The sequence below is a fragment of the Synchiropus splendidus genome, chromosome 10, assembly GCF_027744825.2.
Source record: "Synchiropus splendidus isolate RoL2022-P1 chromosome 10, RoL_Sspl_1.0, whole genome shotgun sequence".
Classification (NCBI taxonomy): domain Eukaryota; kingdom Metazoa; phylum Chordata; class Actinopteri; order Syngnathiformes; family Callionymidae; genus Synchiropus; species Synchiropus splendidus.
In genome coordinates, this window is record NC_071343.1 from 15822229 (window position 1) to 15846837 (window position 24609).

General features: G+C 41.1%; 2 protein-coding genes and 2 gene segments (V, D, J or C); 3 read left to right on the top strand and 1 right to left on the bottom strand.

Annotated features, from left to right (window-relative positions):
* LOC128766151 (immunoglobulin kappa variable 3-20-like) lies at window positions 1–548 on the top strand. The segment is given in 2 exon segments: window positions 1–54; window positions 241–548. Coding segments are annotated over 2 exon segments (360 nt in total).
* Window positions 549–1370: 822 nt separating this feature from the next.
* On the bottom strand, window positions 1371–18617 carry LOC128766149 (Ig kappa chain V region Mem5-like). The segment is given in 5 exon segments: window positions 1371–1644; window positions 16137–16225; window positions 17191–17228; window positions 18079–18376; window positions 18566–18617. Coding segments are annotated over 5 exon segments (705 nt in total).
* Window positions 3818–8548, top strand: LOC128766146 (uncharacterized). 8 transcript variants are annotated; one of them, XR_008415962.1, is made up of 15 exons: window positions 3826–4294; window positions 4441–4547; window positions 4649–4789; window positions 5007–5111; window positions 5381–5464; window positions 5552–5920; window positions 6082–6177; window positions 6247–6476; window positions 6557–6735; window positions 6811–6898; window positions 6967–7109; window positions 7183–7275; window positions 7360–7521; window positions 7842–8021; window positions 8097–8548. XR_008415962.1 is itself a non-coding variant. In XM_053877564.1 (14 exons), exons 2-7 carry the CDS (start codon window positions 4504–4506, stop codon window positions 6426–6428), a joined length of 903 nt encoding a protein of 300 aa, XP_053733539.1. In that variant the 5' UTR covers window positions 3818–4294; window positions 4441–4503; the 3' UTR covers window positions 6429–6476; window positions 6557–6735; window positions 6811–6898; window positions 6967–7109; window positions 7183–7275; window positions 7360–7521; window positions 7842–8021; window positions 8097–8548. The 8 variants fall into 8 exon arrangements, 3 of the variants coding, with proteins under 3 accessions (XP_053733539.1, XP_053733537.1, XP_053733538.1); XR_008415963.1 differs by having other exon boundaries at window positions 6082–6155; XR_008415965.1 differs by having other exon boundaries at window positions 5069–5111.
* Window positions 10479–13825, top strand: LOC128766145 (uncharacterized). Its single transcript, XM_053877561.1, has 8 exons — window positions 10479–10527; window positions 10842–11060; window positions 11128–11296; window positions 11855–12247; window positions 12530–12580; window positions 13180–13250; window positions 13347–13390; window positions 13697–13825. Exons 2-8 carry the CDS (start codon window positions 10848–10850, stop codon window positions 13746–13748), a joined length of 993 nt encoding a protein of 330 aa, XP_053733536.1. The 5' UTR covers window positions 10479–10527; window positions 10842–10847; the 3' UTR covers window positions 13749–13825.
* Window positions 18618–24609: the final 5992 nt, after the last annotated feature.

Consider the following 24609-nt stretch of genomic DNA (forward strand, 5'->3'; position numbering starts at 1 on the left):
CAATGATGATGTCACTGAGTCCACTGCTGCTCACCCTGGGCCTCCTTGTTCACGGTGAGACTCTTCTGGAGACTTTGACAAGCAGCTTCAGCAGCAGGACCTTCTGCTCTGATGGAGAGAGACTGAAAGAAGCAGCTTCCAACTTCATCCTTCTCTTCTCTGTCTTCAAGAAATGATGCTTCTGTCTTCATGTTGATCACACTGGACTTGACTCCACAACTCTTCTTCTATGTTTTCCAGGTTCAGCAGGAGACATCGTCCTGACTCAGACTCCTGGATCTCAGTCTGTAGCTCCAGGACAGACTGTCTCCATCACTTGTAGAACAAGCTCTGGTGTCAGTGACTACCTCGCCTGGTATCGTCAGAAACTTGCTGAAGCTCCTAAACGACTGATTTATCGCTCTTCAACACGTGCGAGTGGAGTTCCAGATCGTTTCAGTGGACAAGGATCAGGGACACAGTTCACTCTGACCATCAGCGAAGTCCAGCCAGAAGATGCAGGAGTCTATTATTGTCAGCAGTATGACAGTTACCCGTTCACACAGTGAAACAAGGTCGTACAAAAACCTCCGTCAGCTGGAGAGGAACTGATCTGACTCCACTGCTGCACATGAGTGGAGACACTTCACATCAGCTCATGTTCAGACTGAAGTACTTTCTGAAGAGATTTTTTTTCACTTCACATTTGCACTTAAAAACAAAAAACACTTTTGATCATTTATGAGTTTTTCTATCTTCACCTCCTCTCAACTACCTCTCTATATTTCTGCTGAATCATCACAAAAGTCTCTTTCAAACTGAGTCCACACCAGTTCAGAAACATTATTCAGATTGATTTCATTTCACTGACAATGTTGGACATGATTTGCTGATGATGTTCTCAGTGAAGTTTATCAATATCTCACTTTGCTGTTGGTGTTTTGAAAAAGTATCAAGAGGAAGAAACTCGATTCAAGTGGAAGTGATTCACAATAATGAAAATTTCATCACAACAACACTCACATTTCAGTTTCCAAAATCATCTGCTCCCTCAGATTTTCTACATTTCCTCACATTCTTCACATCAACTGCTGTTTGACTCTTGTGACTTGTGACTACAACTTATTATTATTATTATTATTATTATTATTATTATTATTATTATGTTAGTTTTCTTGACTTGTTTTCTGTGGCTGCTCTGTTGACGTCACTGAGCTGCTGGAATGATGATCTTTCTCACCTGTGAGACCAATAAAGGCTTTTCTTATCTCATCTTAGAGATCAGATTCAGACGCGACTGAACAGAGTTGAAGCCAAAGATGTGATGAAGACGTCTTTATTGTCATGAAGTGATCCAAGAAACAAAAGAGTGAACATGTGGTCAGAGAGTGAGCGAGGGACAGAAGCAGACAGCTGCTGGAGTCCAGGCCGGTCTGCTCAGGACTGGGAACACTGCTGTCTCCTCAGTGTCTCTGAGACTGGAGTCTGGGAGCCCTGGGTGGCCTCACAGGTCACAGAGCCCAGCGTCCTCCACTGGTCAGCAGGGATGGTCAGGGTGCTGGTCCAGCTGTAGTGGCCGTCCTTCCCCAGCAGCCCGGGGCTCTGGCTCCCCTTCCTGCTCTGGCCGTCCACCTTCCAGGACAGAGTCCAGCCTGACGGGAAGCCCTTGTTGGCCAGACCAACCCAGTCTCACAGAAAAACGTACAATGACGACGTTTGTCCACTTAGAGAAAACGTAATGGTTAGACGAATTTGCCTCAAAAAACGTATCCCTGGTACATTTAATTTCTCAATGGCTTAGTGAAGGGCGTTCCTTTGGTCACGTGACTGACAGCTTTCTCCCCTGTCTGAACATAAAACATGGCGGACATCCGTTCTATTTTTGCTCTAAATTGTGAGATTTTAAAACAATTAAATGTTTTTGTTGAGTTTTGATCACATTTCTAGTGACAAATGTACACTTTATTTTCATATTTTCTGCTCGATGTATGTTTATAGCGCTTCGTTTTATCGTTTTGACCCAGATTTTTTAGTGGCGCTCACTGAAATCGTAGTTTTGTGACGTTTGCCCTGCCGCCCATAAATCCACTCCAAATTGTGGGTTTTTTTTAAATGACTTTATTGGCTTTTTATCACATTTCTAGCGACAAATATATCCCACATTGTAATATTATGTGCTTGTTTTATGTAAACAACGCTTATTTTCTTTCGTTTGGACCGAGATAGTTTTGTGATTCCCTGTTAAATCGTAGTATTGTAACGTTTACCCTGCTGGCCATAAATTCACTCCAAATTGCGGATTTTTTAAATAACTTTATTGGCTTTTGATCACATTTCTAGCGACAAATATATCCTACATTATAATATTATGTGCTTGTTTTATGTAAATAAAGCTTATTTTCTTTCGTTTGGACCGAGATTGATTTGTGATTCCTAATAAAACGTAGTATTCTGACGTTTGCCTTGCCGCCCATAAATCCGCTCCAAATTGTGGGTTTTTTAAATAACTTTATTGGCTTTTGATCACATTTCTAGCGACAAATATATCCCACATTGTAATATTATGTGCTTGTTTTATGTAAATAACGCTTATTTTCTTTCGTTTGGACCGAGATAGTTTGTGATTCCCTGTTAAATCGTAGTATTGTAACGTTTACCCTGCTGGCCATAAATTCACTCCAAATTGCGGATTTTTTAAATAACTTTATTGGCTTTTGATCACATTTCTAGCGACAAATATATCCTACATTATAATATTATGTGCTTGTTTTATGTAAATAAAGCTTATTTTCTTACGTTTGGGCCGAGATTGATTTGTGATTCCTAATAAAACGTAGTATTCTGACGTTTGCCTTGCCGCCCATAAATCCGCTCCAAATTGTGGGTTTTTTAAATAACTTTATTGGCTTTTGATCACATTTCTAGCGACAAATATATCCCACGTTATAATTTTATGTGCTTGTTTTATACAAATAACGCTTATTTTCTTTCGTTTGGACCGAAACATGGTCGACATCCGTTCTATTTCGCTCTAAATTGTGAGATTTTAAAACAAAACCCTTTGTTGACTTTTGATCGCATTTCTAGCGACAAATATATTCTATTTTAGGTCGGTTATCTGCTCGCACTGAAAAACGTGCAATAACTACGCTTGTCCACTTGGCATACCGTAATCCTTTGAATACTTTGCCTCAAAAATCGTTTCTCTCGTACGCGTCATTTCTCAATGGATTTGTGAATGGCGTGCCTCTGGTCACGTGACTGATAGAGCACAAAACATGGCGGACACCCGTTCTAGTTTTGCTTTAAATTGTGAGATTTTAAAACAATTAAAAGCTATTGTTGCGTTTTGATCACATTTCTAGCGACAAATGTACGCCTGACTTTCATTTTTTCCGCTCGTTTCATGAATATGACGCTTCGTTTTTTTCGTTTTGACCCAGATTATCTCGCCGGTCTCAATTCAATGGTATTATTGATATTTGATTTGTTGAGTTGTAATCACATGTAATGTACCTTTAATTTTTATTATGTCATGAAAATGATATAATATTTATTATCCGACTGGAGAAGGAAGTGGATGGCAGGAACTGACGTCACGGACCGAATACGTTATTTATTTATCATTTGTATCGAATACATTTCTACGCCAGATAGTATTATCGGATATTTAAAATCGTATCAACTGCATATAAAGTCTTTTGGCAAGAAAGGAAGTTCCGTCATTTATTCGTTTTGCTGACTCACGCTTCGTTCTCCGTCACTGACGTCAGCTGAAACGCAGGCGGACCATTCCAAACCTCCCAAGCCGTAGTTTCTAGTTTTCATTCTGTTTAAATATGTACACGTGATGTGGACGCCGACGTTTCTTTGGATATGTGAATTTATGCTTTGGATGAATAATTCAATTATACAAACACGTCGGACTTTGACGTCATCAGTGGTCGACAAGAACAAAAACATGGCGGAAAGTCGTTCGGCTTGACTTCGGTAAAAACTCCTCTTCTTTTTTGTTTATCATCCTTTCGTCTATGTAGAGTCTGTCAGTGATTTTGTAGAATTGCAATACTGCGTTCGCTGTTGGTACTGTAGAAGCTTATTTTGTTGAGTTGCCATAGTTGGCAGGGGGGTGTTATGTTGGACTGCGCGGGTTTTTGGGTCGTGTCTAACGGAGACTGAAGGCACGAATAATGTTGTTATCTTGCTGCACCAACGAACTTGGACCTTATTGACTGCTGTCCCCGCGGATTTACCAAATATAACCCTCGGCTACAATACTGCGGACACCAAAGACGCAAAGCTGAATGATTTTGACGTGAGTCATGTATTTATTCTATTTCTTAATATTTGAATTTATTTTGTTTGTTTTTTGATAACCTTTCTCCATGTCGATGGTTGTTAATATGGGGGTAACTTATCCGGTTTCCATTTCTTTTCTTTTCTTCTTGCTGATTTGCACAGTCACGTCCACTGTTTAAAATCAAGTGGCCACTGATAAATTGGTATTCAGGCTGTACTCTGACGATGATGCCTTATTTCTTGCTGATTTGCTGTTGGAGGAATCGAAGGTAGGCATTTAATGCTCTCATGATCTGTCCTGAGACTTTCTAACAATATGTAATATTGTGTATTAGGTGATGCTAACATTTTCCATTATCTTTATTTTAAGAATACTTAACCTCAAGAATCCTCAGAAGTGTCTGGACCGGACAAATTTTTATTTGTTTGGGTTGAGAAGGACGAGGAAGGGAATCCTATCCCAAAGAGGAGGAGAACCGGGAAGAAGCGGGCAAAGAGGTGATTTCCTCAGGTGATTTTTGTTCACTAACTTTATATGACTACATTGGTTATGTATTATTATAGAACTAATGTCAGTCAACTGCTTCAGTATTTGATTGATTTGTCATGGTTGTGGGGCTAACTATTTGTTTACTGTTTACTGTAAATGCGGTTTAGTGGTTTAATTAATTTCAGAGTCCTGCTTAATTTTACTAATTTGTTTTGGATGTTTGTTGTTGTTGTTTAAGGTGAGAGACAATGGTCAATTGTCAATTGGGTCAATGAGTCCTCACATATTGCACCCACCCAGTGAATACATCCTACTGCATGGATCCTCTACTACACTTGGACGGGTGACTATTACAAATGAATACATCAGCAGTAACCATCAAGCAATCCATTGTTAGAAATGTGCATGTAACCCAGGAGTACCGGTTCTTGACAGTTGGAATGTTTGATTTGACTAGTACCTGCTCTGACTTTCTTCTTAGCCTCAATAGTTTAATGTCGAACTGTCAACAGATCTATGGATTTATTTTCAACATACTACTATTTTCCTGCCTTTTATTATGACGTTTCTAGTCCATTTGTCCATTTAAACAAATCTCCCTACTCTCAACAGTGATTTCTGGGAGCATGCACTCATTGCCATGTGCGCCATCTACAAGTGGACATCAGTACGTGACTGAGACCGTTCAAGATATAGGTAGTTTTTAGCAGCAGTTTATTTACCCTCTTCTTTCCATGTTTGTCTTATTGCTGCTACATTTGGTTACCTTACCCTGTTTTCTAGGATCCCTCATTCAAGAGGTGCAGGACCTTTTGGGACCTGCCATAGACCCAGCACCTTCACACTGGAAAGACAGGAAAGCTTCAACTCTGGAAAAGTGGACTGTGTTAAGGCCGTATATGGTTAATCAGATGTTACAGTCTGAGAAGCCTATAGAGGGAACTTGTCACCACTGCAGATCCAAGACTGCTGTTGTGAAATGTCAGGATTGTTTGCCGAGACCACTTCACTGTGCAGCCTGTGATGTTTCCATCCACAATTCCATGGTTTTACATAATAGATCATCCATGATAGAGGGATTCTACAGGCCACTGCCACCAACCACTCACATCAGGGAAGAGAAGGGAGGAAAATTCTCCTTCAATGAAAGAGGTCTGTACTGAGATAATATATGCCACCAATATTGTATATATATATATATATATATATATATATATATATATATATATATATATATATATATATATATATATATATATATATATACACACACACAACCTCTTTTAAATTATGTTCGTCTCCTATCTTCCCAGAGTGCATTTTGCCAGTAATGCATCCATGCTGCGACTGCTGCTCTGGGCAAACAACCTTTTCTGCAGGAAAGCAAGTAATTCTGATTGGAATGAATGGTGACTTCCTTGTGTATGAATTATATTTTCTATTTTCTGTTCTAAAATTTTGTTATGTACATATTTTAGGTCGATACAATGTGTCCCTCCCAACTGTCAGCTGCTCCTGTGGGAAAGCTTTGGATGTCGGTATTAGTGAGCTGATTGAAAGTGGCTACTGGCCAGCTACAGTCAATTTTGAGACGATGTACACAGTGGATTTGTTCGCGACATACGAAGATCTCAAGATTACTGCACCAGGAATGTCATGACAAGCTTTCGTTGGTATGCTTGAGCAGCGCACAAAACTCTTTGGTCGGGTTAGTACATCATTGGACTAATTGCCTGCAGAATTGAAAGAGTTTTAGATGTATTTATATGCTTGATTTTCCTTTTACAGTGTGGTAAAATATGTGGCGACACCATGCAAAAATCATTCCTGGAATGGTCGTACGCAAAATTTGAAGTTGAGAGGCTGTCTGAAGTCGATGAGTTTCGGTGCCCAGCCTGCACACCCTCAATGTTAGCTGTCTCAGTGGATGGGAACCGCAAGCTTTATCGCTTTAAGAGCCATTCAGGGTATGTATAAGTTGTTTCTACGGCATGCAATACATGGAACCTTGATAAAGGTCACCCCTGCTTTATGTCTTTTAGACCAAATGGCTTTTTCGAAGGTGTCTTTTTGGCCAACGACACAGAGGTGACCTCTTTTGTCAACCACATCAGGGCATCAACAGGACATGTAAAGTTTATTTAAATTTCACTGCACGCTTTGCTCTGTCTACATCTGTTTTTCTTCATCTTGAACAGAATCCTGGGAAAGGCAGGTGTGGTGGAAGCGAATGGGTGGCTGCACGAGAGTCCTGAGGAGCTCAAGAAATTGGCTGGAGAGTTGTCTATTCAGGAAGACACTGTTCAGCAATGGGTGTCTGATGTTCAACAGTGGACTGCAGGTGAATACTTCAGTGTTTTATGTACAATTCTGACGTAAAATAAATTTAAATTCTTTTTTCTATATTCCCTCAGAAGGAGCATGCAGTCAAAATGAACTTGAAAAAACCATTGAAGGACTGTATCTCAGCATTAAGCAGCGGAAATATCAGCTGTATCGTCAGGCTGGTAAGAACAGAACGAAAGAAAACAAGTTTTTGATAATAATGTGTGGCTGAGCACATATTCAGTATTTTCTGTTTAATATTCTAGATGGCAACAAGAGAAGACATCTGCTTAGAAAAAAGATTTCAGTGGAAAAGAGATCCTTAGAAGATGCCATCACAAAATACAATGCTGTTGTGCCGGAAACTGGCAAACTCCCTTCTCCCAACGAGCTCCTGGCTGAGGAAAACTATTCCTGGCCTTGGGAATGTAAGTACATCTAGGATGTGTTCAGTTGTCTTCATATCTATAGGCTATCTTTAATTACATTGTAAAGGCTTTAGATGAAGCAATTACAGGTTTGACCGAGGTTGCTGTGATTGGATCAGACAAGCTCCAGAGACAACTTCCTTTTTACTTTTGAAAACTGAAAGAGACACTCTTCTATATAATTCTGTCCCATGGGAGAAATTGCCTGGTGTCATTAGGAGGAGATTATGCAGTGTAATAGAGCCCACCTTTGAAAGTACACAGACACTGCGGGAAGTAGTTCACCACTATTTATAAAAAATGTATATGATGATTTGCAGGTCATGGTGATATGTTAAAGAAAAAAAAAGTCTTTGACAAGGTAATGCTGCTGAACCGACTGAAGGAAGAGGAGGTCATTGTTGTCCGTGAAGTCAAGCAGCACTGGGAGTACATGAGGAATATGGCTGGAAATATTGAAGAGATTTCCTCCCAGCTTTCAGAAGGGATCACTCAGCAAAGTAAGTACAGTTCTATTTGCTACTTGTGCTGATATACTAGGTTAGTAGTCTAATTTATTGTAATGTCACTGTCAGGCGGCACAGAAGCATTGACTGGGAGAGGACGTGAGGGGCTACTCTGTCTGCTGAAGAGAAGACTGTCAGCAATTCAAGCTCAGCAGGGTGCAGCTCGCTCAACGTACCAACATGTTTTTGGATCGCAAGCCTTGTCTCTCGATGATTCGTCCACTGATGATGAAGAACCCCATGATAGCAGCTCCTCCACCGAAGATGAAGAACACTAGCATTGTAGCTCCTCTTCTGAACTTTGACCTCCCTCATTAAAAAATTAGGAAAACTGTAGTAATTACCTGGCCTGCAGTATGAATGTGAAATGTTAAAATAAACTGTCCTGCAATTGACTCTTTTTCTGAGTTATGTACTATTACTATTTTGAAGTAGATGCTGATGCTTTTTATGTAAATTATGAATGATTAATTTGAGATTTGTTGGTAGGGCAGTGAAATACGGCTTTTCATGCAGCCTCAATAAAGTCAATTAACAGGCTATGTTCACTCACTTCACTGACTTTCTTTTGCCACTAAAATTGTCTGTACAATGCTCATGTATGTTATTCAATCATGTGCAAGTACACATAGGAACACACAGACTTGGTCAACCAAAGCAGTACGATGAATGAGACTGCTGTTTTGTTGCAGGAATAATGAGTCAAATGGTATGAGCAGGTGTTGCAATGCATTAGCTTACTTATTTCTGAATGTTATTAGGGTTAGAATTAGGGGTTTCCATGGCCCCTGGCCACCTAAATGGGTAAGGTCATCAGTAAATGCTTCTCATCGAACTTAGCTTCGGTAGAAAATATAACCTGGATTACATCCTGAATACTGCTGACAAAGGCACTAAGAGTGCACAAGTCATAGATCCTACTTTTGAGTTAAAGGAGGAGTTCAATAATTTTAACCCGAGAAGACATCTTATTATTTAACATCTGGATGTGCCACCGTATCTTTCTGACTACGTCGGGATAGGAAGGGAAGTCATCTCATTTATCTCTGAGTTCATGTCTGAATGAAAAGGGCCAACAGGCGTCATGTATTTGTTAGGCATCACTATGTTTGTTGAGCATGTTGGCGCCCTTTTGATGGGAGGATCTGACAATTGCTGAGATGGGAATTTTCTTCTACTCTCCCCGACTTGGGAAGGCAACTGGGCATGGTGGAAAGGGGCAAAAAAACAATTAAACCATTAAACAATGGAAGACAAACACAGAGTAGCAAGTTTGGTGACAAATCTGAAAGATTCAGCCATGAGGTACTAACTGACATGAAACAATGGTCTATCAGTGTTGCCAATGTTGTATGGTCTGGAAACAGTGGCACTGAGGAAAAAACAGGAGGCAGAGCTGGAGGTAGCAGAGATGAAGATGCTGAGCTTCTCTCTGGGAGCGAACAGGATGGATAGGATCAGGAAGCAGTAGATCAGAGGGACAGCACATGTGGTCAGGTGTTTAGGAGACAAAGTCAGAGAGGCTAGATGGAGATGGTTTGGACATGTACAGAGGAGAGAGAGCCAGTACATTGGTAGGAAGATGTTGAGGTTGGAACTACGAGGCAAAAGGTGGAGAGGAAGGCCAAAGAGGAGATTTATGGAGGTGGTGAAGGAGGACATGAGGTTTGTAGGTTTGAGAGAAGAGGAAGCAGAGGACAGGGTGAGATGGAGGAAGATGATCCACCACTGAAGGGAGAAACCCAAAGAGAGCGAAGAAGAAGACGTAATCGCATATTGTGTCTCTCTAATTTGGTTATATTTGTCAAGCTTTAAAACAACAGAAAGCCACACCAAAGAAGATAGCTGGAATATCTCCTTTGCATAGCACATACACAATTGACACACAAATTCCTTTCTCACCTATCTTTGAAATATGGTCCACACTGGCACCTTCTCACTAAATGTAGTTTTCTCAAGTCTGACAATTTATCTATTGATCTTCCAGTCTTGAGGTTTTCAACCAATATAGAAGACAACATTTGCATCTTTCATAGGATGTGCCAAGGCTCAGGGCATTGGCTGTATCAGTCCATCAGGTGACTCATTTGGAGATACTAGATGATTATTGTATGAATGAATATTAAGACATTCATGTTTCAAGCTTAGTGTCAAATTATACTCATAATATTTAATATATTTGAAAAGACATAATACTTCATTTGCTCATGAGCAAAAAACGCACGAAAACAAGCTATTGATGACAGAGAACCTATACAACGAGATTTAAAGCAAACATTTATTTGAGTGTGATTCCCTCGTTTAAGGTGTTGACACTATACGTTTTGAAAATTTAAAGGTATGTTATGTTTTAAGGTGATATGTTTTATTTTTTATTTTTTTTATTTTACATTACGAACAGTAGAAATGAAGGAATTGTGGGTAAAAGCCCATCGTGTGCGCGCGTAGACTGCTGGGAGAAAGAAGTTTCATGCGACGAACGTGCTCTAAATATTGAAAGGTAAGAAATTATCACGCAAGGGGTCATATATGGCGAAATATATGAAGTGTTTGCCATCATTTCGGGCAACCATCGCTTCCATGTTTGTAACTGTCAAATTCGCGGTTTACAGTGGATGCTGTAACCGCAATACTCCGCGGTAACATAAAGAAGAACAAACGTTGTCTTTGCAGTACTCTACAAGTGATTGTTTACATTACATTATGGCTAAAAAACTTCATTTTCACCTGAAAGGGATTAGGTCTGATATATGTACGTGTGTGTGGCAAAAATGATATGTGGATCATACATGGTACAAACGTTTTTTTTTCCAGTTCGAGATGCCACGGGGATCCACTAATAAGCACTGCAATAACTGCAATGCAGTTATTGCAGTGGCTTGCAAGACCTGCAAAATTTGCCAAGCAGAGCAGCCCAGGCGACAGAGGCTGGCAAAACGACTTAAAACTTTTGAAAAAAAAAAAGAGGAATGGTTGAAAAACCAAAAAAAAAACAACACCGCCTCACGTGTGATGGATGAGGCACAAATGCTGGTATGTTTGACATCAGTAATTGTATTCAAATTCATGGCATAACATATGGCAATTTCATTTTTTTCAGCTGGAAAAACTGCACGCTTTGGGCCACAGAGCTGTGGTGTTTCTAGCTCGGCCAGGCAAGAAACCTGGCACTTGGTCCAGTCAGGTGGTCCACTCCAAGTGGCATCTGACTGACCATGCCAGCAAGTGCCTGGACCGGATGAAGGACCTATATATGGCGGTTGTTAGAGGTAAGTTTGTTAATGTATTTGCATCTTCAGGCACATGTAATAATGGGCTGGATTCAGATCAGGCCATCATTCATTATTAGCCCTTTTTTTGACTTCATTCTCGTCACCAGCAACCTCTTTCCCTCATATAACTGCATATAAATGTTTTTATATATAGTGGAACAATACACCACATTAGCATCTGCTCCATAGTCTAACCACAGTTCTGTGGTGGAGGATTGTTGGTCCCTGCAAAGCTTTCTGACCATTTTACCTTGTTGTCTCACTGTTATTTCCCTGCTCTGACACATCTTTCCCACAGTGCCAGTAGCTGTAGAATGTTCCTCAGTGTAGACAAAAACAGCTGAAAGCAACAAGATCCAAAGTTGTGCTTTAGAATTATACACAATTTAAATTTATCTGAGAGCTTTTTTGATGTTGAATTCTGGAAAATAATTTTAAAGTTTATGTGGTGTAAATCAGTCTTTTAAGGCTGAGTATCTCTGGAAGATTAGAAATTTCTGTGTGTGTATATACAAAAATCTCACTCTGATCATATTGTCTATCTGTTCCACAAAGGTTGGACAGATATGCAGACATCAACCTCCTCCACCATCCATCCGTCCACAACCTCTGCCAGCCAGCCGTCTACCTCCTCCACCATCCATCCGTCCACAACCTCTGCTAGCCAGCCGTCAACCTCCTCCATCATCCATCCGTCCACAACCTCTGCCAGCCAGCCATCAACCTCCTCCACCATCCATCCGTCCACAACCTCTGCCAGCCAGCCGTCTACCTCCTCCACCATCCATCCGTCCACAACCTCTGCCAGCCAGCCATCAACCTCCTCCACCATCCAGCCATCAACCTCCTCCACCATCCATCCGTCCACAACCTCCACCATCCATCCGTCCACAACCTCTGCTAGCCAGCCGTCAACCTCCTCCAAAAGAGCCTCCACAGGCCCTCTGAGTATGTAGTAATTAGATCTTTGAGACATGTCTGCAATCCAATTACCAGAATATCTGTTTTGGTTCATAAATTATTTGTAGACATTATAATATTTAGGTGAAAGACTTTTTATAGTTCAGGTTGCTATGACAAAGTCTGACATGTCAGAGATTAGCATGTTATGACATGGTTTATTTGCACGAGATGCGTCATTGGTTTTTGATCGTTAGTCTATTGGATGTTATATGTAATAAAATATTGTGGGAATTATTCTGTACAAACAGTTATATTTATCCTCAACAGGCTTACCTCCAAGAAAAAGCACCAGAAGGAAGACAGAAGATGGATCGAAAGGTTATTACATATTATACATCGTACATTGCCTTGCAAAGATGTAAAATGTGATGTTATAAAACCATAAGACTTCAAATACAAATATGAAATTAGACACAAAACAAAGAAATTAGAATTATGACCACACAAACTAAAAATTATTTTAATATCCCTACATCAAAGTGTTGCCATTCTTAAATCCAATGCACACAGCCCACTGTTGCTGACATAAGTCTAGTGACTGCCCTGGCCTCTAAACATGATGTATCTCATAAAGGCAATACAATGCAAGATTGTGCAGTGCCTTAAAACTATTACATACAGAAATATCACATGCAGCTGTAAATGATTTTATTTGTACTTTCTTAATATTTTAGTGAATGTTCATTGCAGTATATATTTTTGCCTGAAGACGTAGTGGGCACATCTGATGGTAATTTTTCACCACAAACACCACACCTTGCTCACTTGTGCAGAACCTATGTATAATCTGGAAAAGCCAGAAGAAACCATATATAGTATCTATTTTGAATGATGAATTTGTCAGTGCACTGTATATGCCTTGATGTTTTTTCACTCAACGCTTTAACAATTTAAACGTACACTTTTTGCTCTTTCAGAATGCAGCCATATGGTTGGAGATGACGGGTATTACCCAGTGAAACGGGTAGTAAAAACAAAAAAACAAAAGGTTCTGTTTTGTCATTACTTGATGTAGATATGTAATGTAAATATACACATTAACTGTGGATGTGTTGTTAATTTCAATGGCATTTTTTTGTTTCAGGGGAAAATAATGGAACTAATCGAGTGGGAGCCCTGCTCCATGTGGTATGTACATTTTTGCTCTTCTTTATGATGAAATATGAGGTTTGACTCAGGCAGCCAGAGAAGGTATGAGTCACATTCCAACATAGAACATTCCAACTTCTGTCGAGAAGTTGAGATAGTCTGGGGTGTATGCACCTTTCGAACAATGAATAGTGCTGGATGGTTACTGCAGATGTATTCATTTGTAATAGTCACCCATCCAAGTACAAATGTACATGTTCATGTATGTGTTACAAACCGAAGACCACCAAGGATCATTGTTCTTTACCCTGCTGTGATTAAATCTTTTTTTTCCTTCTCTTGCAGTGGAAAGATATTCCAACTTGAGTGGGTACGGATGGAAGAAACCAAAAAATAACAATTTGTTAATAATAATAAATACATCTGCAAAAGTGTGATCTTGATGTTGTCATTCAATTCATACATGCGTACAAGGAGATGAATATAATGAATAAATAATTTGACCCTGAAGTAGAATAAAATTGTCATAACAGAACTGAAATCCTTTATTTCAATTTCCTCTGACCCATTAAAATATTAAAAAAGAGATGTACATGCCGGATGTGACGCCATCATCCCGCGCCAGGCAGGACATCCCGCTATGTTTTCGTTCTGGTCGACCACTGATGATGACGTCAAAGTCCGACGTGTTTGTACAATTGAATTATTCATCCAAAGCATAAATTCACGTCTCCGAAGAAACGTCGGCGTCCACAACACGTGTACATATTTAAACAGAATGAAAGAATAGAAACTACGGCTTGGGAGGTTTGGAATGGTCCGCCTGCGTTTCAGCTGACGTCAGTGACGGAGAACGAAGCATGAGTCAGCAAAACGAATAAATGACGGAACTTCCTTTCTTGCCAAAAGACTTTATATGCAGTTGACACGATTTTAAATATCCGATAATACTATTATGCGTAGAAATGTATTCGATACAAATGATAAATAAATAACGTATTCGGTCCGTGACGCCACTTCCTTCCCCAGTCGGATAATAAATATTATATCATTTCATGACATATTTAAAAATTAAAGAGTACATTGCATGTGATTACAACTGTGCTTACAACAGCTTTTAATTATTTTAAAATCCCGCAATTGGCTGCGGAATTACTGGCCAGCTGTACAATAATACCATTGAATTGAGACCTACGAGATAATCTGGGTCAAAACGAAAAAAACGAAGCGTCAAATGCATGAAACGAGCGGAAAAAATGAAAGTAAGGCGTACATTTGTCGCTAGAAATGTGATCAAAACGCAACAAAAGCTTTTAATTGTTTTAAAATCTCACAATTTAAAGCAAAACTAGAACGGGTGTCCGCCATGCTTTGTGTTCTATCAGTCACGTGACCAGAGGCACGCCATTCACAAATCCATTGAGAAATGACGCGTACGAGAGAAACGATTTTTGAGGCAAAGTCGTCAAATTGTAACGGTATGCCAAGTGGACAAACGTAGTTATTGCACGTTTTTCAGTGCGAGCAGATAACAACCCCAATATAGAATATATTTGTCGCTAGAAATGCGATCAAAAGTCAACAAACGCTTTTGTTTTAAAATCTCACAATTTAGGGCGAAATAGAACGGATGTCCACCATGTTTTGTGCTCAGACAGGAGAGCAGGCTGTCAGTCACGTGACCGGAGGCACGCCCTTCATAAAGCCATTGACAAATGCAACGTAAGAGTGAAACGATTTTTGAGGCAAATTCGTAAAATCATTACGTATGCCAAGTGGACAAACGTCGTTATTGCACGTTTTTCAGCGCGAGCAGATAACCACCGTAATAATACATTTTAATGGGGAATGACAAAACAATCTCAGTCCAAACGAAAGAAACTAAGCATCATTTACATAAAACGAGCACATAATATTACAATGTAGGATATATTTGTTGCTAGAAATGCGATCAAAAGCCAATAAAGTTATTTAAAAACTCCGCAATTTGGAGCGTATTTATGGCCAGCAGGGTAAATGTTACAATACTACGATTTAACAGGGAATCACAAAACAATCTCGGTCCAAACGAAAGAAAATAAGCGTTATTTACATAAAAGGAGCACATAATATTATAATGTAGGATATATTTGTCGCTAGAAATGCGATCAAATTCCAATAAAGTCATTTAAAACCCCGCATTTTAGAGCGTATTTATGGCCAGCAGGGCAAACGTCACACTACGACGTTTTAATAGGGAATCACAAAATAATCTCGGTCCAAACGAAAGAAAATAAGCGTTATTTACATAAAACGACCACATATTATTATAATGTAGGATATATTTGTTGCTAGAAGTGCGATCAAAAGCCAATAAAGTCATTTAAAACCCCGCATTTTGGAGCGTATTTATGGCCAGCAAGGCAAACGTCACAATACTACGATTTCAGTGAGCACCACTAAAGAACCTGGGTCAAAACGATAAAACGAAGCGCCATAAACATACACCGATCGGAAAATATGAAAATAAAGTGTACATTTGTCGCTAGAAATGTGATCAAAACTCAACAAAAACATTTAATTGTTTTAAAATCTCGCAATTTAGAGCAAAAATAGAACGGATGTCCGCCATGTTTTATGTTCAGACGGGAGAGCAGGCTGTCAGTCACGTGACCAGAGGAACGCCTTTCACTAAGCCATTGAGAAATTAAATGTACCTGGGATACGTTTTTTAAGGGAAATTCGTCAAAGCACTACGTTTTCATGAAGTGGACAAACGTTGGTATTGCACGTTTTTTTGTGAGACTGGGTTGGCCAGACACACCAACGTGGCCTTCTCTTGCTGCAGCTCCTGGCTGGAGGGGGGCAGCACGGTCAGGGTGGGCTGGAGGTCACCTGGGAGACAGTGGTCACCTTAGATCACGGGGGTTTCTCATCACACAGGTTTCACATGAAGGAAGGAGGAGGAGGGAAAGGGAGGGTAGAGAAGAGGGGAGAGACAGGAGGGAGAGAGGAAGGAAGTGGAGATGGATGAGGTGAGAATGAAGAAGGATGATGGAAAATTCACATTTAACTTGGAGATGTTGAGAGGATTGAAGGAGAAGTGGGAGAGACAGTGAAAAAAGATGAGAAAAGGAAGGAGATGGTGTGATCAAGATGATCAAGTTGGAAGGAAGTTGGAGAGAAGGAGAGATGAGGGGAGGGAGAACTGCTGCAGGATGAGAGGAAGAAACCAGTTATGGTGGGATTGAGGGAGAGAAGTGGACTGAAAGAATCACCCTGAACTCCCTCTGTCTCACTCCTCTACTGTCTTTTTAAAATCATAAAAAAACTACAAATGAAGAAGTGAAAGATCAAAGAAGAGAATTTAAGATGAACATGTGAAAACGTTTCTTCAATGATTCCTGAGGCAAGAGGGAGAGAACATCAATGAAGGGGAGCGGTCTTTGTTCCATAAAGGAGGGCAAAATTTACATTTCAGTTGAAAAACAACTTTTAAAGCTCAAACATTAAATTAATGAGAAACTAATAGAAATCTGTTGAACCTCAGTGGTGAAAATACTGAATACTGAATCAATACTGAATCTTTTTTTTTTAACTTTTCAATTCCTTCACTTTTTTTTAGATTTATTTTTGTCAAGATCAGTTCATCCTTGAATCTAAACTCACATCAACTCATTCCCTTTTCAACTTTTTCTATGATTGTCCACTCGTCTCCTGAAGACTAGATTCACTATTTGCTGCTTCAAATTCTCAAGTTCCGCTTTGAAATGATGCATTTTGAGTCATGAATTTTCAATCAAAACTACACATCTAGTTTCTATTTCTGAGTAAAAACAAGTGTGAGAGTGAGCACTTACTTCCAACCGCCAGTCTGGTTCCTCCTCCGAACGTGCGCCACAGTGACACAAAGTCAGCCAGTCGTGCTACAAAAACCTCTGCCACACAAAGTGACTAGAATCAGACTGACAGTGAAGCAGGAACTGCTCTTGCTTCTCTCTTCCTCACTTGCAGACATGTTGCTGCTGAAGCATGTTCTCCTCATCAGACAGAGAGATGTTGCAGTATTCTCATCTCATGTAGCCCAACGTTCAGACTTGAGGAGGTCAAAGGTCATTTCCTTCACGTGTCCTCAGCCCATCTCAAGCGTCTCTCCAACCAGGACTCAGCAGCAGTCTAAAACATACACGTTCATGTGCTACAACAGAATATCTGTTCAAAAGGACACAATATTCAGAAGAAGGTCTGAAGCTGATGATCAAATCATGAATCTGCATTGATAAGAAACCAACATTGATTCAATCAATACTCATTTATGGGTCACTGAACCTGTGTGGACAGAAACAGAAACTAAAGCTGAAGCAACTTCAACAACTGAAACAACAACCAGTCGACTTGTTGAAACCTTTTGAGTTGAGAGTCATTGTGTTCACTCACTGTAGGTTGAACAGCAGTTTGATGCTCATGGTTTATGGAATGTAGCTGTCAATGGAAATGTTTGTCAAAGGATGAGATGAGAGTGAAGGAGATTTTCATTCAATCAGAAAGTTTTTTATACCATGTTTTGTAATTTTTGTCATAGTAATAATAATTATTATTTTCATAATAATAATAATAAAGAAATCTGAACTATTCAGAGTTTTTCATGTCATGAATGACAGATGTGACCAGTCAAGTGTCTCCACTTCAGTCAGATCAGTTCCTCTCCAGCTGACGGAGGTTTTTGTACGACCTTGTTTCACTGTGTGAACGGGTCACTGTAATGCTGCATACAATAGTAAACTCCTGCGTCTTCAGGCTGGACTCCGCTGATGGTCAGAGTGAACTGTGTCCCTGATCCTTGTCCACTGAAACGATCTGGAACTCCAGACCAAGGGGATGAGGAGCGATAAATCAGGGATTTAAAAGCTCCCGGGGGTTTCTGAAGATACCAGTCGAGGTAGTCACTGACACCAGAGCTTGTTGTACAAGTGATGGAGACAGTCTGTCCTGGAGCTACAGACTGAGATCCAGGAGTCTGAGTCAGGACGATGTCTCCTGATGAACCTGGAAAACATAGAAGAAGAGTTGTGGAGTCAAGTCCAGTGTGATCAACATGAAGACAGAAGCATCATTTCTTGAAGACAGAGAAGAGAAGGATGAAGGTGGAAGCTGCTTCTTTCAGTCTCTCTCCATCACAGCAGAAGGTGAAGCTGCTGCTGAAGCTGCTTGTCACAGTCTCCAGAAGAGTCTCACCGTGAACAAAGAGGCCCAGGGTGAGCAGCAGTGGACTCAGTGACATCATCATTGTGGTGGCGGCGTCTTGTGGACACTCAGTGATCAACTGGGAGCTCTTAAGAGCCGCCAGCAGAGAGGAAGGACACACATGCAAACACAGTGAGTCAGTCAAGTGTGTGTGTCCTCAACATGTCCTGGTGTTTCCCCTCACACACTCACAGTCAAGAGTCTGGAGGGAAGCTTCAGTGGGAGCTCAGTGGCGCCCTCTGTTGAGGAGAGTTGCACAACCAACAAGCTTTAGCGCCCCCTTATGTTTGTTGCATACTTGTTGGCCCTTGTACTGTGCTAACAATGGACCTCAAAATGAGTAGACAATGCCACGTCGTAGTTTTGTTTGTAAAAGTTAGTATGTCTAACTCAAGCTTGTGTTTGATCAGAAGAACATTATTAGTTGAACTGTCTCAGGCGGAACAATGACTGTGGATTTGGGTGTTGTCAGTGGGGAAACCAGTGTGGTTCCTCAGAAACTGCTTGTTACAGTCCATCTAAACAAGTAAAAACAGTTTCTTTCAAAGACATGTTGATGGCGTAGTTTATTAGTTCGGGGAAGAACGGAACCCCTGTAATTTGATGTTTATCTTGTTTGGAAAAGACTCGTCTTGTTTTTACTTAAGACGAACCGGCAAAATATTCAGAAAAGAAAAGACAGACTTGAAGATTTTAGTAGCTGAAATTGTAGACGATGCTAAAATGATAGTGAACTGATATTTGCTCCCACCAGTGGTTGTGTGATCCAAAAGTTAGACCGATGGATACTGCTGGTGTTGGGTATCAGCTGTGGATAGCTGCTATCCAGGAGGCGCCATGGTGCCCATAATATACAGCGAAACAGAGTCATGGAGTCATTTCCTCAGTTCAGAGTTTTGGTTTTATTTTACAACACACAAAACCAGAATCAAATCCACATTTGTCACCTGTCAGGAGCCCAGTGACAGAGCATCCTGCTGACCCTCATAAATCCTGGGACACCTGCACTCACCTCAACACAGGACTGTGGCACAGCATCGACCTGTGCTTTATATAGACAGAGCACTTGCTCTGTTCTTGTGTGTGTGGCACTTGCTGTGACCAGCAATATGTTGTTAGGGATTCTGAACATGGTGAGATCTGTGCTCAGCAAAGCAGGAAGACTCACACGTTATGATTGACATTTTCATCAGACCTTTCTGTCAATCACATCAGAAGCAGAAGTTTCACTTGAACTTGATATATTTATTGCAGGAAGCTGAGCCAGGTCACAGCTCAGTGGAGCCACCTGCTGTCTCTGTTCATGCTGAGTGACTCGGAGCAGGAAGTGAGAGTTCATCACACGCAAATCAGAGGAATGACCTGAAGTGACACTTGTAACTGTAGAAATCACACATCACTGTGGAGACACACAATGGCAGTTATGACTCTCACAATGGCAGAAAGAGACACAAGTGGGACGTGAATGTGGAACTCGGTTCACAAACATTGATATTTGTCATCATCTTGATATCATTTCAATATCATCTTCAATTGTTGGTTTCTCTTTGTACTATAATCAATTTTCTGGGAAATGCACCTGCAGCACTGCTCATGTCAGGATTTCAGACACACATCTGTGTTTGACTGTTTCAGCACACAAACTCATCTGTGTGTGTGTTTAGATTCTAACATGCTGCAGTGTCTTCGCGCGATTGATGTTTGGACCTTTGCCTGGAAATATGCCGAGTAACTGGATCATCTATTTCTCTGGATGGAGCTTGAGTGACAGAAACAAGTTGGTGTGTCATTGTTGAAACATGCAGTGAGCTCAGATGATATCTGGAGTTTTAGGGTCAGAATCTGTTTTTACATGTGTGTGTTTGTCGACAAAAAATTGTACATGATGTTAACTCTTTAATTCTTTATGATATGATTTCATCTTTACAGACACGTTTGTCCATAAGTTGCCATCGCTTTAATTGTCATTTATTTGAACTTCGTTTTCCAGTCTGACTTGAACTTGTCAACAGGGCCGTCGCAACACCGCAGGCCCCCGAGTTGGCTGAGGGTCCCAGACAACGACTGGTTATGAATTGAACGACAAATTGCGTGTGGCCCTTTAAAGTCTGTCACAGTCAGAAGAGTGCAACGACACTGTCGGAATCCCCCTCAAACAACAGGTACAGGCAAAAAAAACCCAAAAAAAAACTTTGCAGCATGCAGCAACTATTCTGTCGTGAAACTTTGCTATGTCGGCAAAATATTTACATAATGGCGGCATGTAGCAGGACTCTGAGTCAGAGAGCAAAACATTTATGAGAGTCTCCACTGCAAACGTTTTCAAATGTTTCAGATTCAGTTGGCTGACGAATGCTGCGCCCGACTCCAAAACAGTGACAGATCCGGTCGTTTCCATTTCCGCATAAACAACACCTGAGAAAGGCTGGTCATCTAGCACGGTGAAATTAAAGATTATTTCTTGGGCAATTTGCTAAGCCTTCCGAATGTCACGCTCTGACCCGCGGTTACAAGTGTCAAAAGTGTTAAAAGTGGAAGCAGCAAAGTCACACTTTCATGAGCCCCTAAAACTCTCCATGCTGCGTCAAGTCAAGTGTTGCTTTAAATGGCGAAATTCATTTTGACCCACTTCCCTCCACGACATTTTCCAGTGTGTGTACTGCAGGATGGAAACTTTAAATGACAGAGTCAAAGATATTCCACAGCAGACATGTTACTGCCGAGTAAGCAGCGAGTCAGGAGGAAGGGGCACATCACAATCAGCAGAGCTTCATCAGAACGCTGTCACACATGATCGTTGTTGTTGTGTTGTGACTGAGCAGGACCTGTTCAACACCAGTCGAACCTGTTGTGCATCTCACGATTGGTTTCATAGTGATGGGATTTATGGCTCTTTGGAGGGAGCCAGATGTTGGGTAGATGTTCATACCATTGAGCCATTAAAAATAAAATGGCTCATTTGGTTCATTTTCATTTTTATTCACTTTTAAAAAAAGCAGCCCGAGGCAAACTCAGGCACAAGAAGAGTGGAACAATGAGGTAAAATTAAATCATAATAATTGAACTCTGCATCTGAGTTTTAGTTACTCTGACATATTGATTACAACTTCATTTCATGCCCGCGGAATTGATCTTAAAGTCTGATCAAGATTTAGTTGCTGCTGCATCTGTGGCTTGTCAAAATATTAAACACTTTTCAATACTACAGTCCAACCTCGGTTTATGAACGTCCCAGACCTCGAACAAATCGGAGTTCGAACAAAAATTTCGAGATTTTTTTGCTTTTCATTTCCAACAAAAATCCAGAACTCTAACGCCCCCGAATAAAGCCGGAAAAAACATAACGTGCGGGGCCCGACCAGTTAACCCACCCCCGCTTTGTTATTGTGTATAATGCAGCCTCTGTATGCAGACGTGTTCCGTTAGCTACATTTACTGTTTTCTCTTCATATTGGTGTAAAACCTTTCCTGTCTCCACACTGGACCGTGGTAGAGTGTCACAGGGGAGGTGCTCGCTCTCCACACCTCCGAGGCTGGAGCTCACACTCCAGGGTTTGATGTCCTGTTGTGGGCTGGAGCTGGGACAGGGATGAGGCGAGTCTGGAACAGAGCGTTACTTGGTTTATGACTTTGTCACAGCCAAACTGCACAGAAGCGCACATTCAGAGCTGGACACGCACCGGGCACCTCTTCACTTCTGGAGAGACGTCACTCACTCGGCAACCCCTCCCACATGCAGCAGCCACACACATAGAGGAACAGCGCACCTGCAGCAGACACTCTACATTCACTCTTACAAAAGACTATTTTAAGGCTTGGAACGCATTATTTCTTTTTCCATTCATTGTCATGGGAAAAATCCATTCAGATTTCAATCAAATCGCTTCTCGAACGGCCGCCTAGAATGGATTGTGGTCGAGTACCGAGGTTGGACTGTATTTACTTTGTCTCAAAATGTATTCCAGATCATTTCTGCAATATTAGAAGAAGAGTAAAAGAGGAGATGAATAAATAAAAAATGGCAAGAACTTGACAACCACATTTGATATTCAGTATGCATCAGGCTTCTGCCACAATTTTTCATTTTGATGCTTCCCTGACATTACATCATTAATAGAGTAGAGAAAATGCAGATGTGTTCCAGACTCACTTTTTCACAATGTTTACTAACACGACACGTAAAAGCCACACGTTGTTGTCTTGATGGTGGTGGTTGTGTAGGCTCTCTTCTACTCTAACTATTCTGTTTTGCCCCCAAATTCGTGGAAACTGACCTGGTTGTCAAAACTATTCCAAAAGATTTTCCACTTTTGTGTGTCGTCTGAGACCAAAATATTTTGTTGGATTGTCTCAGCTTGAAAATTGGAGAAATCTTTCTTCTTGCTCTCAAAGATGAAAAAGCATAAAAGTTGTAGGGGATTTTGGTCAAAATAGGTCACTCCACGATGCACCAAAATTCAAAATATGGATGGATTTTTTTAGCCATTTATTTTTGAAGATGGTGTCAAAATAAAGAAATAAATAAATAAAAATGTGGACAATTTTTGGTTATATAGTTGAATTTCCTATTGCGGAGTCTATTGAGGATTTGATGTTGAAGAGAGTCTTGCACAGCTAAAACGGGTCCCAATGTCTGGATGCACCCTCAGCAAGGCATGTGCCACGGATCATGACTGGTTACCATGGCTGCAGCTTGGAAAACGGGGCGTGGGTCAATGTTGAGGCATGCCCATGCTGTGTTAATGGAGAGCAGGACTGAGCTCAACGTTGACTCAATAGAGTGGGCGGCTCGATCACGTGCGATAAGGTCAGCCTGCTGAAGCTCCACAAGTTGCGTAGCGCCACCTCCTTATGAATCCTTCCCTGCGCACTGCTCACTCGGCAGCAGCATGTCAGCTGTGGACGTCCATTTTTTGTTTGTCATGTGAAGTCCATCCTGCAGCACAAGCACGGGAAATACTCCATGGTGAAGCGTGTTAAATGGCTTCAACGCTACAAGTTTAATACTTGAGTATTAAGTGCTTCAATTTAGTACTTAGTACTTGATGGAGCATGGAGAGTTTTCCGGGCTCATGAAAGGGAGACGGCAGGTTCCTCAGCTGCAGGCTGTCAGCATAGCCACTACTTAGCAACACCCGTCTCTCCGAGCGTGACATTGGGAAAACTAAGCAAATCGCCCCCAAAACAAAAGTGAATTTCACCAAGCAAGATGACCAGTCTGTCTCAGGTGTCGCGGAGGTGGAAACGACTGAATCATACTTACTTCCTGGTACTGCTTGATACATGACACCACACGACTTTCGTTTGGAATATTGACTTCACAGCAGTTGCTGGAATGTCAGACCTGAGGATTGGACGTCGTTTCTCCGACTAGAATGAGATAAAAAAACAATGAAGGTCCTGGGTGAAATCAATGTATCCAGAACCAATGCTAATGTGAACGAACGAAGAACTCTTTGAACGCAACTGAGGTTGGAAGCCAACCCCAGAGAGAAGAACATGATGTTGCCAGTGCCAGAAGACATGGTAGCTGATCATCTCAGGCTCTTCACAGGGACCTAACGTGGGACATGGTGGGCTACAAGGAAGAATGTGTTAGCGACTCTGCACTGTTGATCGGCAATTCTATCTCTGGCAGGAATTCAAGGCATGACAGGCTAGAAAGATTTCAGTTGCACATTACAGTCTGTGAAAAGAAAGCAGGTTAAAAATGGGCAGAAAGTATGAGAACTGTTCGACTCCCTGCTCTATTTCCATCGCATTTTGCGCCAAATAAACTTCCCCTACCAGGACAACTACAAACACGATACATGATAGCTGATCTCCAAAGAGTCTTTCCTCAACAGAGGGCGCCACTGAGCTCCCACTGAAGCTTCCCTCCAGACTCTTGACTGTGAGTGTGTGAGGGGAAACACCAGGACATGTTGAGGACACACACACTTGACTGACTCACTGTGTTTGCATGTGTGTCCTTCCTCTCTGCTGGCGGCTCTTAAGAGCTCCCAGTTGATCACTGAGTGTCCACAAGACGCCGC